We start from the raw sequence: 17,518 nt of genomic DNA on the forward strand, positions 1-17,518 counted from the left end.
GGGGCAGATGATGAGCCTGCCTGTCACCAGTGCTAAGGCTGCCAGAGTCTAGCCATCACTTTTAGGAGTAGTGGGCCTGGTGGGGAAGAGGCCACTTATATCCTGATCCAAAGTGCATTAACATCAGTGGGAATGTTTCCATTTATTGTGGTAGGCTTTGGCCCATAATTTGCCTAATACAAGAACTGTAGTGCAATCTATTTATCATGAAAGTTGAACTTACAAATGTAGAATTATGTACAAAAAAAAGTTTTATTTTTGAATGCCATGTAAAACTTCAGAGCCTACAAGTCCACCCAGTCCTAATTCTTGTTCAGCCAATCACTCAGATAAACAAGTTTGTTTACATTTGTAGGAGATAATGCTGCCTGCTTCTTGTTTACAGTGTTACCTGAAAGTTAGAACAGGCATTCGCATTGCACTGTTGTAGCCGATGTCGCAAGATATTTACATGCTAGATGCGCTAAAGATTCCTATGTCCCTTCATGTTTCAACCACAATTCCAGAGGACATGAATCCATGCTGATGATGACTGGTTCTGCTTGATAACGATCCAGAACAGTGCGTACCGATGCATGTTCATTTTCATCATCTGAGTCAGATGCCACCAACAGAAAATTGATTTTCTTTTTTGGTGGTTCATGTTCTGTAGTTTCCACATGGGAATGCTGCTCTTTTAAGACTTCTTAAAGCATGTTCCACACTTCATCCCTCTCAGATTTTGGATGGCACTTCAGATTCTTAAACCTTGGGTTGAGTGCTGTAGCTATCTTTAGAAATCTCACATTGGTACCTTCTTTGCATTTTGTCAAAGCAGTGAAAGTGTTCTTAAAATGAACAACATGTGCTGGGTCATCATCTGAGACTGCTATAACATGAAATTTATGGCAGAATCTGGGTAAAACCACAGAGCAGGAGACATACAATTCTAGGGTGACCAGATAGCAAGTGTGAAAAATTGGGACGGGGGTGGGAGGGTAATAGGTGCCTATATATGAAAAAGCCCCAAATATCGGGACAGTCCCTATAAAATCAAAAGGAGTACTTGTGGCACCTTAGAGACTAACCAATTTATTTGAGCATAAGCTTTCGTGAGCTATAGCTCGCTGTAGCTCACGAAAGCTTATGCTCAAATAAATTGGTTAGTCTCTAAAGGCGCCACAAGTACTCCTTTTCTTTTTATGAATACAGACTAACACGGCTGCTACTTTGAAACCTATAAAATCAGGGCATCTGGTCTCCCTATACAATTCTCACCCAAGGAGTTCAGTCACAAATTTAATTAGCAAATTTTTTTAACAAGCTGTCAAGGTTCCCCCCCCACACACTCTGAACTCTAGGGTACAGATGTGGGGACCTGCATGAAAAACCTCCTAAGCTTATCTTTACCAGCTTAGGTCAAAACTTCCCCAAGGTACAAAATACTCCACCCGTCGTCCTTGGATTGGCCGCTACCACCACCAAACTAATACTGGTTACTGGGGAAGAGCTGTTTGGACGCGTCTTTCCCCCCAAAATACTTCCCAAAACCTTGCACCCCACTTCCTGGACAAGGTTTGGTAAAAAGCCTCACCAATTTGCCTAGGTGACTACAGACCCAGACCCTTGGATCTTAAGAACAATGAACAATCCTCCCAACACTTGCACCCCCCCTTTCCTGGGAAATGTTGGATAAAAAGCCTCACCAATTTGCATAGGTGACCACAGACCCAAACCCTTGGATCTGAGAACAATGAAAAAGCATTCAGTTTTCTTACAAGAAGACTTTTAATAAAAATAGAAGTAAAGAAATCCTCCCTGTAAAATCAGGATGGTAGATATCTTACAGGGTAATTAGCTTCAAAAACATAGAGAACCCCTCTAGGCAAAACCTTAAGTTACAAAAAAGATACACAGACAGAAATAGTTATTCTATTCAGCACAATTCTTTTCTCAGCCATTTAAAGAAATCATAATCTAACACATACCTAGCTAGATTACTTACTAAAAGTTCTAAGACTCCATTCCTGGTCTATCCCCTGCAGAAACCAGCATACAGACAGACACACAGACCCTTTGTTTCTCTCCCTCCTCCCAGCTTTTGAAAGTATCTTGTCTCCTCATTGGTCATTTTGGTCAGGTGCCAGCGAGGTTACCTTTAGCTTCTTAACCCTTTACAGGTGAGAGGAGCTTTCCCCTGGCCAGGAGGGATTTCAAAGGGGTTTACCCTTCCGTTTATATTTATGACACAAGCGTCATCAGCATGGAAGCATGTCCTCTGGAATGGTGGTTGAAGCACGAAGGGGCATACAAATGTTTAGCATATCTGGCATGTAAATACCTTGCAGTGCCAGCTACAAAAGTGCCGTGCGATCACCTGTTCTCACTTTCAAGTGACATTGTAAATAAGAAGCGAGGGAGACAGCATTGTCTCCCATAAACGTAAACAAACTTTTCTGGGCGATCAGCTGAATAAGAAGTAGGACTGAGTGGACTTGTAGGCTCTAAAGTTTTACATTGTTTAGTTTTTGAGTGCAGTTAAATAACAAAAAAAATCTTCATTTGTAAGTTGCACTTTCACGATAAAAAGATTGCACTACCGTACTTGCTTAGCACCCACATTTTTTCCCCCCAAGCACTCATGGAGTCGGCACCTGTGCTTTTGTTTATCTTGTTTACAGTGCAAATGTTTTTAATAAAAAATAATATAAAGTGAGCACTGTACACTTTGTATTCTGTGTTGTAATTGAAATCAATATATTTGAAAATGTAGAAAAACATCCAAAATATTGAATACATTTCAATTGGTATTCTATTGTTTAACAGTGCAATTAAAACTGGGATTAATCGCAATTCATTTTTTGTGTTAATCGCGTAGTTAACTGCGATTAATCAACAGCCCTAATTATAAATTGTGCTCAGCTTTAAATAGATCTAAGGTGGATGTGTGTTTGTAGTGTATGTTTATTATATGCTTTGGCAAAATACCTTGTTCGCCTCAGTCCTTTTTAGCCTTGGAGACTCAGGTTTGGGGCAAGGCGAATCCTTATAGGTGGCACAGGGTCCTGCTACTCCTCTCCTCAGTCAGTCCCTTGTGCTTGTTTTCCTTCCCTTCTGGGGAGCGAGTGCAGCCTCCCTACTGGGAGGTCTGGTGTCTTGCTGCAAACAGCCTACTGGCAACTTCCCTGCTCCTCTCACTCCCTCACTCTCCCCCTCCTACCACCCAGGGGAGGGTTTTAAAAGGTCCCAAGTAGTTGGAATCAGCTGAACCTAATTGGTTCCCTAGTAACCCCTTTTCCAGCTGAACCTTATTGCCCCATGGTTCTCTCTCCTCAGTGGATAGGGAGGGGCCTTTTAAAACCCTGGGACTAATTACTACCCCACTTTTGTAGTTGTTTGTCCTGGGTTTACCACAATGCACAGAAATATATAGTGTTCTGCATTAGGTAGTCTGTATTTACAGAATGTTAAATATAGGCATGTGCAGTTTTCTTTGGTACTTGGAATTGATTAAAAACTGTGCTTAGCTTTTTGTAAATCATGAACATTTGGTGGAGCCAACTGTATATAAAATACAGGAAATCACAATAAAAAGATACAATCGATTTATTTGAGTCATTAACACCAGGAATTAATTTGTACTACAAGTTTCATAAAATAATATGTTGTATATTAATGCATTAAAAACATTCAAGTGAAACAAAAATGCATCAGAGAACTTGCTGTTACTATTAATAGCACATACAGTACAGTACGCATTTTAGCAGAGAGGGAAATTTATTACCTCTAGTGCCAGGGCTAGATCATATAACATTTTATCTCCAGTACTATTTTTATGACACTATATTCTATGAAAATCAAAACAGAATGATTGCATATTGTTACAAAAGAAAACAAGAATATTAATATTAAATTAGGTTGCAAAGAAATAAACCCTGATCACTCTCTCCTTACTGATGCGGTATGTACTATAGGAGCCATCAGCAAGTGGCACAAGTATAATTGTGAATTGCCTGCGCGCATCATAGTATACCGTGATGGTGTTGCAGATGGCCAGCTGAAGATGGTTGTGGATTATGAGGTCCCACAACTACTTAGTGTCCTCACAGAATTAACTACTAATTACAGGTAACTAGAATTTCTTCCCCGCCCGCCCTGTTCCATGTTGGAGAAATCAAAGCAAGTTCAATGCACTTATATCTATTATGTAATGTCCTATAGAAATATATATGAAAACATAAAATTCTGGTTGACATTGCTGATTTCCAAAGAGACTGAGGACTTACAGACACTATCGTGTAACTTGGTGTGTTCTTTCAGCTCTCAAACATAACCCATTGTTTAGATGCCCTATAAAAGACAAGTAGAACATTCTGAATGAGATATGGCAACATAATTCAAGCCATCTGCCTGTTTCTATTCTTAGTCCTTTTATAACTAGGAAAGAGGTAATATGAAATCATTTATTATAGCTACTTTATATTTGTCCTTTATTTCAAGTCCCAAAGTGTCAGTGATTGTGGTCAGGAAGAAATGCATTCCTCGATTCTTTGCAGAGGCAAACAGAAGCCTGCAAAACCCACCTGTTGGCACTATTGTTGACACAGAGGCTACTCGTCCTGAATGGCAAGTATACTTGCGTCAAACCGATAGAACCTGCTGTCTCCTTCACAGAGTATAATTTGAATATCAGATTAAGGGAGCATAATGTTATTAAGCAGGAGTGTTCTAAAACTTCAGGTTAGAAAGGCACCCTGAAATTTGTTCAGCTCTCCTAATTCAACAAGCATACAGTATAATTTGTTTGAAGGAGTAAATATATCTGTTTTCAGATATGCTTGTAGAATTTCTTCAGTGAACACAATTCATTTTACATTTAATCCCTGTACAAAAATTCTGATTTTGAAACACCTATTAAAAGTGAAATATACAGTGTTCTGCACTGAATGACACTAACCAAATTGAAAAAGTACATAAATCTGCATTAATTTTTAAAAATGACAGTTATAGTATACAAAATGTATGTACCAATATACATACATCCATTATACATTATACATTATACATCCAGTATAATCCATTCATCTTTACATTATATTTTAAAAGATAAATCCACAAAAAACAAAAAAACCCAGAGAAAATACAACTTTAGGATTCTCATGTGGGTCTGATTTGCTCGTGCATTACTCCAGATTTATGTTGGTATAAATCCATTGATTTCACTGGCATGAAGCTAGAGTAATGCATGGGCAAATCAGACCCATATCAGAATTCTAAAGTTATATTTTCTCTGTTATACTGGTTATAGGTATTAATATTAATGTAACTAGCCAAAGAAGATACATTAATAGACATTGATACAGAGATGACAAACTCAGAAACCTAACAAGGAAAAAGGTCTGCATTTTAATGTCCTTTTCAAACCCAAACATAACATTTCAGCCAAGATTTTAAGCTGGGCCTTGTCTACACTACAGAGTTTTGTCAACAAAAGTTATGTCGACACTCAAAGTGCTATAATAAAAATTGGTATTGCATGTTCACACTACTCTCCATCTGTTGTCAGGCACTAGCACTGACAGTGTAAGAAGTGTATTGTGGGTATCTATCCCACAGTTCAGCTCGACACCTTCTGCCACTAAGTCTTGTGGGAAGGTGGAGTGGATCGCAGTGCACCTAGGAACTGGGCTCAACATCCCATAATGCATTGTTTTCCATCCCAGCATTCTGTGGGCTTCCAGCTTTCTTTCGTGGCATTTTTCAACAGCCCTTGTTCGCTGTGCACCCCGGCATCTGTGTGTGAAGGGTTGGATCCCGCACTGCTCTCCTATGCTCTGATAACTGTCACTAAGACATTGCGGATGGCAGTGCAGTTAATCATGAAATTCCTAACTGAACAGGATTCCCAGTTGCCTCACTTGCTGTGTGATATGGATAGGAGCAACTTAGATTTCTGTTGGCATTCACGGAACAGCTTCACAGTGTGGACCATCACTTTTGGGCTTGGGAAACAAGCAGTGAGTGGTGGGATCGTATTGTCATGCTTGTCTGGGATGATGAACAGTGGCTACAGAACTTTCAGATGCAGAAAGCCACCTTCTTGGAACTCTGTGTGGAGTTCACAGCGGCACTACGACACCGGACCCCGAGTTGCCCTATCGGTAGAGAAGCGCGTGGCAATCACAGTGTGGAAGCTGGTGACTCCAGCCTGCTACTGGTCAGTCATGAATCAGTTTGGAGTCAGAAAGTCGACCGTTGGGGCTGCGTTAACGAAAGTGTGGAGGGCCATTAATCGCATCCTGCTACAAAGGACCCTGATTCTGGGAAATGTGTGTGAAATAGTGGACAGCTTTGCAGAAATGGGTTTTCCTAACTGCAGAGGGGTGAGAGATGGTACACGTATGCCAATTTTGGGACCAGACCACCTTGCAATAGAGTACATTAATAGGAAGGGGTACTTCTCCATGGTATTGCAGGCACTTGTGGATCACTATGGACGTTTCACTGACATCAAGGAGAAGCGGTCTGGGAACGTGCATGATGCAGGCATCTTCAGGAACACCAGCCTGTACAGAAAGCTGCAAGTGGGGACTTTCTTTCCATACCAGAAGATTACAGGGGGGGGATGTTGAAATGCTCATAGTGATCCTGGGAAATCCGGCGTACCCCTTACAGTCATGGCTCATGAAACCTTACATAGAAAACCTGGATAGCAGTAAGGAGCGGTTCAACAGCACACTGAGTAGGTGCCGGATGACCGTGGAATGTGCCTTTGGCAGATTAAAGGTGCACTCATGATGCCTTTTATGATGGGTTAGACCTCAATGAGGATAATATTCCCATGGTCACAGCCATGTGTTTTATGTTGCATAATATTTGTGAAGCTCAGGGTGTAAGGTTTGCTTAGGGGTGGAGTGCTGAGGCAGACTGCTTGGCTGCTGATTTTGAGGAGCCAGATACCAGGGCTATCGGGGGCACAGAGGGGGGCAATTCGAATCAGGGAGGCTTTGAGGCAGCTCTTTGAAAATTAGAACCAGTAATGTATATCCCTGTGCTCGGTACAGCAGTGTTACATTACATCTAGTTTTCCTGGGAAACAATTATGAATTTTGGGGCCTTAAATTCCAGTAAGCAAATGATTAAACTGCCTGGGTATGTCTTGGTAGTGCCTGCTATCTCAATTTGTAGGACACAAAGATTACTTATCGTTCAAAACTTTGCTTTTATTGCACAAAAAACAAAACACACAAACGCTTGGTGGGAAAGGAGGTGCCAGGGAAGGGCAGACTTTCAGAGCTATGCATAGGTCTCGCTATCATTCTGAAAGTTGTCTGAGGGAGTGGAGTGAATGGGAAACAGAAGTCTTGGAAAGTGGAAAAGAATGTTAGAGTGGAGTTGAGGGGCACGGAAAAGAGTTTTGAATGTGCTGCAGGGGAGGGTGGGCATGCATCTGGTCAGTCTGCAACATTATTAAGGACTTCAGCATCTGCGTTTGCTCCTCCATGATTTGAATCATCTGCACAGTAACGTCCTTAATGAACTTCTGATCTTCTTTTCTGTCCTGCCTTTTGGCGTCCCTCCATTCCCAGGGTTCCCTTTTCTCTTTATTGGAGAACTGCAGCACCTTCCGGAACATGTCGTCTTTGCTCTGTCGCTTTCTTATCTGGCCGAGGTGCTGTGCCAGAGTGTAGGGGGTGCCCCTGAAGCCACATCTGTAGAAGCTTAAGAAACAATACACAGAAGTGTGATTGTTAAGTTCACACACAGCATTGAAACATTTCAGTAAAATGCACATCCGGTAACAACAGTCACTTTCTCACTAACCCTTGGCAAGCACACATCTTGGCGAACACCCCAAGCATGAGTGAGCGTTGGCTGGGGGGCAGGGGTAAGTGTTCTACACAGGAGCACGGCACTGAGGCCAGTACCAAGATCAGGGCTGGTGCTGAGCCTGGCACCACAACTGAGGAACCAACACAGGTCGGACCCTGTGAGCCGGAGGGACAGGAGGGCCCGGTACCAACCCAGGCGTCATCTTCATCTTCCCCGGATGAAGTGGTGGCAGGGACATTGGTGACACCGACTCCAATGGACAACAGGGCTCACCAGGAGCTGTTGAAGAGAGTGGCCCAAATCTGAGACTCCAGGTGGAGGAGGTGACTGAGGCAATGGACCCTATGGTGGACATTCTGACATAAGGGCCCTTCGAGAGTGGCCTTGCTGCTCATAAAGAGCATTCAGACCATTACTATGACATTGTGGCAGACGCCTGCCTCTCTGCCTCCCACGACTAAAGGGACAGAGAGGAAGTACTTTGTGCCATCAAAGCAGTACAAATATCTCCTTACCCCCACTCAGCCAGGTTCATTGGTGATAGCGGCTGCAAATGAACAGGAGAAGCAGGGGCAGCAAGGTCCAACACCCAAAGGTAAGGATGTGAAGACGCTGGACCTCTTTGTTAAGAAGGTTCATTCTACCTTTCTAACAAAGGTAGAATAAACTAGCAGGCGATCTTTATTCACCATAATTTCAATTCCTGGAATGCAATGGGGAAATTTAAGGAGTTGCTACTGGGAGAATTTAGGACAGTATTTGCAGCTATTGTGGATGAGGGCAAGATGGTAGAAAGAACCTCTTTGCAAGCCTCTCTGGATGTGACGGACTCAGCGACGCAAACCAGGTCCTCTGCGATTGACGTGAGAAGGAGCTCATGGCTGCAGGCTTCGGGCCTCCCACATGAGTTCCAAAAAGAATTCAAGACCTTCCCTTTGAAGGCTCACGTTTGTTTTTGGAGAAAACAGACTCTAAACTTCACAGCCTTAAGGTCTTATGGGCAACACTGAAGTCCCTGGGGCTTCATGCACCAGCCCCACAGAGAAAACATTTTAAACCCCAGATTCTTCCATGCTTCTACCCTCTGCAGCCCAGGCAGGATTACAGCAGGAAGCAGGGCCGAAACCATGTGCGAAGGCCGCCTCAACCCCCTTCCAGCCAAGGGCCTGGGTCTATGAGGCAGTTCTCTGGACCTAAGCACACCTTTCGAGGGTGCGCCTGGGGATGACACAGCAATTCAAATCATAGGTCCATCTCCTTCCTTCTTGAACAGTCTATCCCACTTCTATCATGCTTGGGCCCAGATCACTTCAGACCGCTGTGTCCTGCGCAGGATAGTATTGGGTTATTCTCTCCAATTCTTTTCCCTCCCTCCTACCCGCCTTCCCCGTCCCTTTTCAGAGAGGCCTCTCACAAGCAACTTCTAGTACAGGAAGTGCTTGAAGCTTCTTGGACACATGGCCACCTGTACACATATAGCATAGCATGCAAGGCTGCGGCTCAGACCTCTCCAGTCTTGGTTGGCATCAGTATACTGACTGAGTCGAGACTGACTGGACAGGGTGATTGCACTTCCCCCACTGGTTACCGAGTCTCTCCTGTGGTGGCTCAACCTGCAATCAGTTGGGGCCCTTCTCCACGCCCCAACCTTCGCTGTCTCCAGTCACAGATGCATCAGCAATGGGATGGGGAGCGCATCTAGGGAGGCTCAGAACTCAAGGCCTCTGGATCCAAGCAAAAGTCTCACTACACACCAATGTCAGGGAGCTAAGAGCAGTTTGCCGAGTCTGCCAGACCTTCCAAAGCCATCTGGAGGGAAGGTGTGTATCAGTCAGTCTTGACAGACAATACAACAGTGATATTTTATATAAACAAACAGGGTGGAGCTCACTCCTCTCCCCTGTGCCAGGAAGCCCTCAGGCTGTGGGACTTCTGCATAATCCACTTGATACATCTAGAGTCATCATACCTTCCGGGATCTCAGAATGAGCTGGTGGACCATCTCAGCAGGTCCTTCCACAACCACGAATGGTCCATCCGACCAGATGTCATGAACAACATCTTCCAACAGTGGGGAACTCCCCATATAGATTTGTTTGCAACAAGGCACAATAGGGAGTGTCTGCAATTCTGCTTCTTCCTGAGTCACAGCCTGGGATTGATCGCAGATGCATTTCTTCTTCCCTGGAAGAACCATGTGCTCTATGCGTTTCCACCCATCCCAGTCATTCACAAGGTCCTGCTTAAGGTCAGAAGAGAAGCAGCATCACTGATATTAATAGCACCAGCATGGCCCTGCCAACACTAGATTCACCACTCTCCTAGACCTGTCGGTGGAGACTCCGATCACTCTGCCCTTGGTCTCAAACTAGATCACTCAGGACAAGGTTCAGTTAAGGCCCCACCCAGCCTTTCTTCCAAAGGTAGTTTCACAATTTTATACAAACCAGGACATTTTTCTCCCAGCTTCCTTCCCTAAAGCACACGCCAACAACCAGGAGCAAAGGCTCCACTCCCTGGACATCAGGCGAGTGCTGGCTTTTTATATTGAAACAGTTTTGAAAGTCAGCACAACTTTCTGTTGCAATTACAGACAGGATGAAGGGACTTCCCATATTGTCCCAAAGAATACCTTTGTGGATCACGGCCTGTAACCGGGCATGCTATGATTTGAGAAACATTCCTGCCCCCACGCTGACGGCACACACTATAAGGGTGCAGGCGTTCTCGGTGGCATTCCTAGCGCAGGTCCCGATCTAGGTCATCTGCAGGGCTGCAACATGGTTGTCGATCCACACCTTTACGTCACGCTACACAATTACACAGCAAGCCAGAGACGATGCCACATTCGGCAGGGCGGTTCTTCAAATTGCAAACCACTGAACTCTGACCCTTCTTCCTAGGAACTGCTTGGGAGTCACCTACTTGGAATTGACATGAGCAAGCACTCGAAGAAATAAAAACAGTTACTTAGGTTTTTGTAACTATTTTTCTTCAAGATGTGTTGCTCATGTCCATTCCAAGACCCACCCGCCTACCCTTCTGTCGGAGCCAGTCGGCAAGAAGGAACTGAAGAGGTGGTGGGTCAGCAGGGCCCTATATGTGGCGCCATGAAGGTGCGACTTCAGGGGGCACTTGGACCAACCCAACAGATGCCGCTAGGGGAAAAACCTTCTGGCAACTGTCTGCAGCACACACACCCCTACTTGGAATGGACATGAGCAACACATCTCGAAGAACAACAGTTACGAAAAGTTAGGCAACTGTTTTTTCTGCCATACTAATTAGCTGCACAGGGAAATGTTGAGCACACAGAAACACAGCACGCTTTGTGCATTTCTGTACCTGAACCCACCTCCGCACTACACAAAGCACAGCCGCTTAGCAGGCATCTCCTCTCCTGCTTCTTGCTTACTGGAGAGCAACTGCTGATACTGGCTAGACACCTCCAGAGTGGTGAACAGTTCCTGGCTGCATGCCCCACTGGGCAACCCCACCATGGGCTCCAAATCATCGTCTATCTCATCTTTTCATCAACGACTTTGTCCTCCAGGTTACGTCCTCCTGCCACCTGCAGGCCTGCCCAAGTATCCATGGAGCTCTTGGCGGTGGAGGTGGGGTCGCCTCTGAGGATAGTGTCCAGCTCCTTATAGAAAGGAGGTCTTGGGTGCAGCACTAGAGCGATGGTTTGCCTCCCTCGCCTTCTGGTACGCCTGCCTCAGCTCCCTTATCTTCGCTCTGCATTGCACCATGTCCAGGGCATGCCCCTTTTTGTACAAGCCTCAAGAAATCTACCCTTAGGTATTGAAATTCCTATGGCTGAAGTGCAGCTGGGACTGCACAGCCTCCTCTCCCCAAATACAGAACAGATCCAGCAGATCCTCAGCTAAGTTCCCTCTAAGCTGCGTGGCTGCGCAGCTGCCTATTAATTCCCGTGCAGGGGCTTGGTGCTGCGGCAGGGAGAGATGCTTTTCCCCCAGCATGGACCTGCGGCGGCAGGGCGAGGCGCATCACCCCCCACGCCCCTCAGGTCGCAGCACGGACTTGTTGCAGCAGGGAGAGGCACCCCTCCATGTCGGTCCCAGCATGGACCTGCAGCAGGGGGGAGAGGAGGGGTGCCTCTCCCCACCGGCCCCAGTACAGACCTCTGCGGTGAGGGGAGAGGAGACCTTCCCTTGGCCTAGCCCAGGCCCACCAGAGTTACTGGGGAGAGGAACCCTGGCCCAGCCCTGCCAGAGCTGCCACAGCTGGCGAGAGGTGCCTCTCCCCGGTCCCAAGCTGCTGCAGCGAGAGAGGGCTGGGGGGAGTCCTTTCTCCCCCCCACAGCCATGGGCAGCCTGCACCCGAAACCCCTCATCCCTGGCCCCACCCCAGAGCCCTCACCCCAGCCCTCTGTCCCAGCCCTGAGCCCCCTCCCAGACTCTGAACCCCTCATCCCCAGAGCCTTCACCACCTAGCTGGAGCCCTCACCCCCTGGACCCCAGCCCTGATCCCCCTCCTGCACCCCAGAGCCCGCATGCCCCCAACCCTCTGCCCCAGCCCTGAGCCCCCTCCCATTCCCTGGCCCCACCCTAGAACCCACACCCCCAGCCAGATCCCTCACACACCCCACCACCCCAACCGTCTGCCCCAGCCCTGAGCCCCCTCCGAACCCCTTCACCCCACCCCCACCAAATGAATTTTGTTATGTGCACCAATATGAAGGTGATGTGTTACACATGGATGTAAAAAATTAGAGGGAACACTGCTCCTCAGTAGTCCAACAGGAGGGGTTGCCATGGTCGCCTGGGAAGATATGTTGAGACCTTTCCAGCAAACAGGAAATGGAATTTCAAAAATTCCCAGGGCTTTAAAGGGGAGGTGCAGATGGTTGTTTATCTGGCTGGGGGGCAGCAGAGTTCAAACTGCTGACCAGAGCAGTCAGGATGGGCATAGTGAGACACCTCCTGGAGGCCAATTGAAGCGATAAAATCAAGTGCGGTGTCTACACTGGCACTTTGTCAACACAACTTTTGCGCAAAAAGTTTCACCGGGATGGTTTTAGTTTGTCGACAAAACAAGGCATTTTTGCCACGAAAAGTCGCATTATAGTGGGCACGCCTCCACTATTTTGTCGACAAAAGCTGCCTTTTATGGATAAAACTCTGTAGTGTAGACACGGCCCTGTACTCGTCTAGAGTATAAGCACAGGAGGATCAGATTGTCATTTACACTAAGGCCCCTTTACACTGCCAGACTGCTGTAAAGGGGCCTTAGCGGCAATATGAATCTAGCTCGGAGAACCTTAATCTGATTGCAGCATTGTAAATCCACTAACTTCAGTAGAGTTACTCCTGATTTACAGCAGCGAAAGTGAGATCACAGGCCCTTAAATGATAAAGAACCACCTTTCATTTTAACTAATAGGCAATATTAGTGAGCATAAACTGTCAAGTTCGCATAAACTAATTCTGTTTTTTTTTTTTAAATTATTTAGGTATGACTTTTACCTAATCAGCCAACTAGCACGTCAGGGAACTGTCAATCCCACATACTATAATGTTGTGTATGATAACAGTGGATTAAAACCAGATCACATGCAGCGCCTCACGTACAAGATGTGCCACCTGTACTACAACTGGCCAGTGAGTAAATAGTCACAGACAATCGTTATTAAAAGTCGTGTAATTTTTCCAGCTGGTTTTAAATAAAACTGGAAAGAAATCACACATTGTTTCACATTTGATGATTCAATGCAGTTATCACAGTACTGCTATTATAAAAAGGGTAGGACTGCAACTCCCAATCATAGCCACACTGCTGCTGTTATGGTGGGAGGCATAGATGACTTGTGCCTCCAGATGCTGCAGTAGGGGACACAATGTAAAGGGGAGGACACGTGACTGCCCTACATGTATCTTCTACCCAGCAACCCTCTTGTACTGCACCCAGTCTGGGGCTACCACGCTCTCCCCACCCCACCAGAGTTACCTGCGGGGAGGGCTCTGTCTTTCTTCCGCTGCGGAGGGTACTTGATCCCACATACCTCCCCCACCTCATCTGTGGTGGGAGGAGCAGCTTCTCTAGCTGAGAATTGATTGGTGATATTTACAAGGACTAGAGGATTGTTTTTTAGAGCCAAAAAGCTATTTTGAAAGGCCTGTATTTGCTGAAACCCCCTTGGAAAATGTGTTTGTGATATTAATTCAGTTCCTAGTAGACATGTATCCATATCACAATTATTGGTACGAACTGGAACCCTTGTTGGCATACTTAATAGAGAGGCCAATGATTGAAAAGGCAGAAAGCCTGCATTACACATTCAGCTGTAGAAGTGTTCACACCATTTCAAGGTTGAGACCGTTCAGGTATGTCTACACTGCACTCAAGATATGCAGTTGCAGCACATGTTGGTGTACCAGAGCTAGCTTTAATTGAGGTAACTCACTAAAAATAGCAGGGTAGCCACAGCAGTCCAGGCTAGCCACCTGAGTATGTACCCGGGATCCTGGGTAGGATTATACTTGTCTTGATGCGGGGGTGGGAAGAGGAGAGCTGAAGGTGTGAATCCTTCCCTTCAGCAGGTATTTAAGAAATTGAAGGCAGATGCAGTCTAAAAAGGGGGGGGGGGAGTGGCCTACCTCTCCAGTAGGTATATACAACATAACCTTTGAATAAAAGATACGATGTTTTCATTATGCAGGAGTGCCCTCTATTGGCTGAATTTCATCAGTACAAATTTGGGCAATTCCTGCCTACCAGTGGCTGGGAAAGGAATTCTGAGATTATATTATGTATGGAAACGGTACTTGGGATTTTAAAAATAGTTTGCTTTTCTCAGAAGAAAGCAGCAATACAGTCTGGGAAGGTCAGTCTCACTTTCATCTGATGTTTGTTTCACAGGGTCTAATCAGAGTGCCAGCACCCTGTCAGTATGCCCACAAGTTGACCTTCCTGGTGGGTCAGAGCATTCACAGAGAGCCAAGTCTGGAACTAGCTGACAAGCTTTTCTATTTGTGAGGAGGAGAATAATAATCTATCACGAAGACAACTTTAAGAAATACTAACATGGCCAAATCTGGATATGGTCTCATGGCTGCCAGCATACTGTAGCTCAAACTCAGTCTTGTATCTGAAAGAAAACATCTAGTTTTAGACTTAAAGAGAAATATCTATTCTCTGAATTAAGAGAACAGAGCCTTCTGAGCAGTATAAGGGATTAAGGTACTTTACTTCACTTAGCCCCAATAGGAGACTTGGAGCATACTCCCTAGTAACATTTGAAAATGTAGGGGTATATGATGTTTTAATAGAAATTTTGTTGATACAGATACACTGTACACCTGATTATTCTGTAAGCATATCATTGCCATTTAATTTCCAGATCGTTTTAGAGGGTTACTTTTTCCTTCAAAGACTCTTTTAGAAAACTGTTTGGATAAGAAAAGGAGTACTTGTGGAGTACTTGTGGCACCTTTGGATAAGGTTGAAGTTTTTTGAATTAATAAAGTTTTATTCTGTTTGCATTTTAAGATTATTTTTGATAATTAGTTAGAATATATTACACCAAACTTTCTTTTAGGCTCTCTCTGCTATGGATAGACTATTCTTATTTAAAAAAAAAAAAAAAAGCAAAAAAGCCAGGTGTTGCACGGATGTTTTGCAGATTAACACGAATCACAGTAAAAATGTAGGAACAGACACCTTGTTATACAAACATATTAGCTGGGAGGTATTACTAAATGTTTTAGAATTCAGTTAATTGAAAAAATTAGTTTGGAGGAGTCAGTGTTTTTTTAAGTGTTAAATGACATCTATTGTAGTTTGATTTTTAAATAGGGTAGGTGTCTCACTGTACTTGTTAGATAATAGCCTTACTTGGTGAGTTTTCCACTCAAGGATCTGGGTTCAACAGCCAAATTGTGTCTCAGCAACCCTGGATGGTTGGTAAATATTACCATATATGACTCATAGATGGGTAGACTGAAGTTAAGTATCTTGGTTATAGCAAAAGTGTGAGTGAAGAGCAGGAATGCAACCCAGTATCCTTAACTCTGTCTGATTTTTATGTATTAGTGCCACAGAAATACCTGTATTCTATGTTCAGATACTTCACAAACCTATGAAAAGTTTCACTGTTTTAAAAAGGGTGTTTCACACAGAGATACAGTCAAATCTGTAAAATAAATGAGTGGGATTCAAAGAAGCCACCCACAGACCATATATAAGGAAGTAATGAACGTGGAGTCTACATATTGCTGTGGTGAACTGTTTCCACTTTGGGCAAAATAGAGTTTAAAGAATCAGGATTGATACTGATAGCAAAGAATAACGCTGGAGAGATTGCTGCCCAAAAATGTCCCAAATTAGATTGTTCCCCAAAGAGTTCTGCATCTTGCACCTTTTTCACATAAATCCGGTCAGTGACCGGGTTCTCTGACACCAGTGGAATCTAGTAATAGTTGTATCGTTGTTACCGGAGGTCACTTATCAAAATAAACACTCTTAGCATTATTGAGTCCTTCATGCAGGTAGTTTGCCACCTGGAAGCCAGTGAGTCCTTGGCCAAACTGGTGTTATGAAGCATCTTGATTGGTATCTTATGTGACTATCACACTATTCCATATATAGCTACAGAGTAATTTTAATGTAATACAAGTGCCAGTGACTGTTAGTACCCTTTGCTTTATCTAGTTGTGCACACGTACACCATGCACTCTGTGCCAAAAGAGCTAATTTCTACAAATAACATCTTGATTTTCTGTATTTAAAAAATACAGAACTCTAACTTACCGTCCTCTGGGTCTCCCAGTGAGATCTTCTCATCTTTGTCTCTCTTTTTGATTATAAGATAATTAGGGCAAGAATCATATCTGAAATCATCTTAGTATATATGTTTAATAATACAAAGACACACTTTAAAGCATTGCTATGTCTCTTTGGTGTAGAAAAATGTATAGAGAGGAGTTGTCTAATTCTCCTCTAACACCAATATAAATCAGGTGCAGGTCTGAAGTCATTACACCAGTATAAGGGAGGGGAGAATCTGCTCTAGTTGCTTTGCTTATATTGGAGTGAGAGGAGAATAAGAAGTCTTAATGTGATAATACAAAACTACTCAAGATAGTTAAGTCCAAAGCAAACTACAAAGAGCTACAAAGGGACCTCACAAAACTGAGTGACTGGGCAACAAAATGGCAGACGAAATTCAGTGTTTATAAATGCAAAGTCATGGACATTGGAAAATATAAACCCAGCTTTTCATATAAAATGATGGGGTCTAAATTAGCTGTTACCACTCAAGAAAGGTCTTGGAGTCATTGTGAGTAGTTCTCTGAAAACATCCACTCAGTGTGCAGCGGCAGTCAAAAAAGTGAACAGAATGTTGGGAATCATTAAGAAAGGGATGGATAATAAGACAAAAAATATCATATTGCCTCTATATAAATCTGTGGTACACCTACACCTTGAATATTGTGTGCAGATCTGGTCACCCCATCTCAATAAAAATGTATTAGAACTGGATAAGGTTCAGAAAAGGGCAATAAAAATGATTAGGGGTATGGAACAGCTTCCCTCTGAACGGTTTCAGAGTAGCAGCTGTGTTAGTCTATATTCACAAAAAGAAAAGGAGTACTTGTGGCCCTTAGAGACTAACAAATTTATTTGAGCATAAGCTTTCGTGAGCTACAGCTCACTTCATCAGATGCATTCAGTGGAAAATACA

At 44.2% G+C, this 17,518-nt stretch overlaps 1 protein-coding gene across 1 annotated transcript in view; it reads left to right on the forward strand.

Annotated features, from left to right (window-relative positions):
* Positions 1-15,227, forward strand: part of PIWIL4 (piwi like RNA-mediated gene silencing 4) — a 61,854-nt gene extending 46,627 nt beyond the window's left edge. The window contains exons 17-20 of the mRNA XM_073337568.2: positions 3,954-4,107; positions 4,480-4,605; positions 13,289-13,436; positions 14,695-15,227. Coding sequence (XP_073193669.1) covers positions 3,954-4,107; positions 4,480-4,605; positions 13,289-13,436; positions 14,695-14,811 — 545 coding nt within the window. The 3' untranslated portion in view covers positions 14,812-15,227. The remainder of the gene's footprint in view (positions 1-3,953; positions 4,108-4,479; positions 4,606-13,288; positions 13,437-14,694) is intronic.
* The last annotated feature ends 2,291 nt before the right edge of the window (positions 15,228-17,518 follow it).

The sequence above is a fragment of the Lepidochelys kempii genome, chromosome 1 (genome assembly GCF_965140285.1).
Source record: "Lepidochelys kempii isolate rLepKem1 chromosome 1, rLepKem1.hap1, whole genome shotgun sequence".
Taxonomy (NCBI): Eukaryota; Metazoa; Chordata; order Testudines; family Cheloniidae; genus Lepidochelys; species Lepidochelys kempii.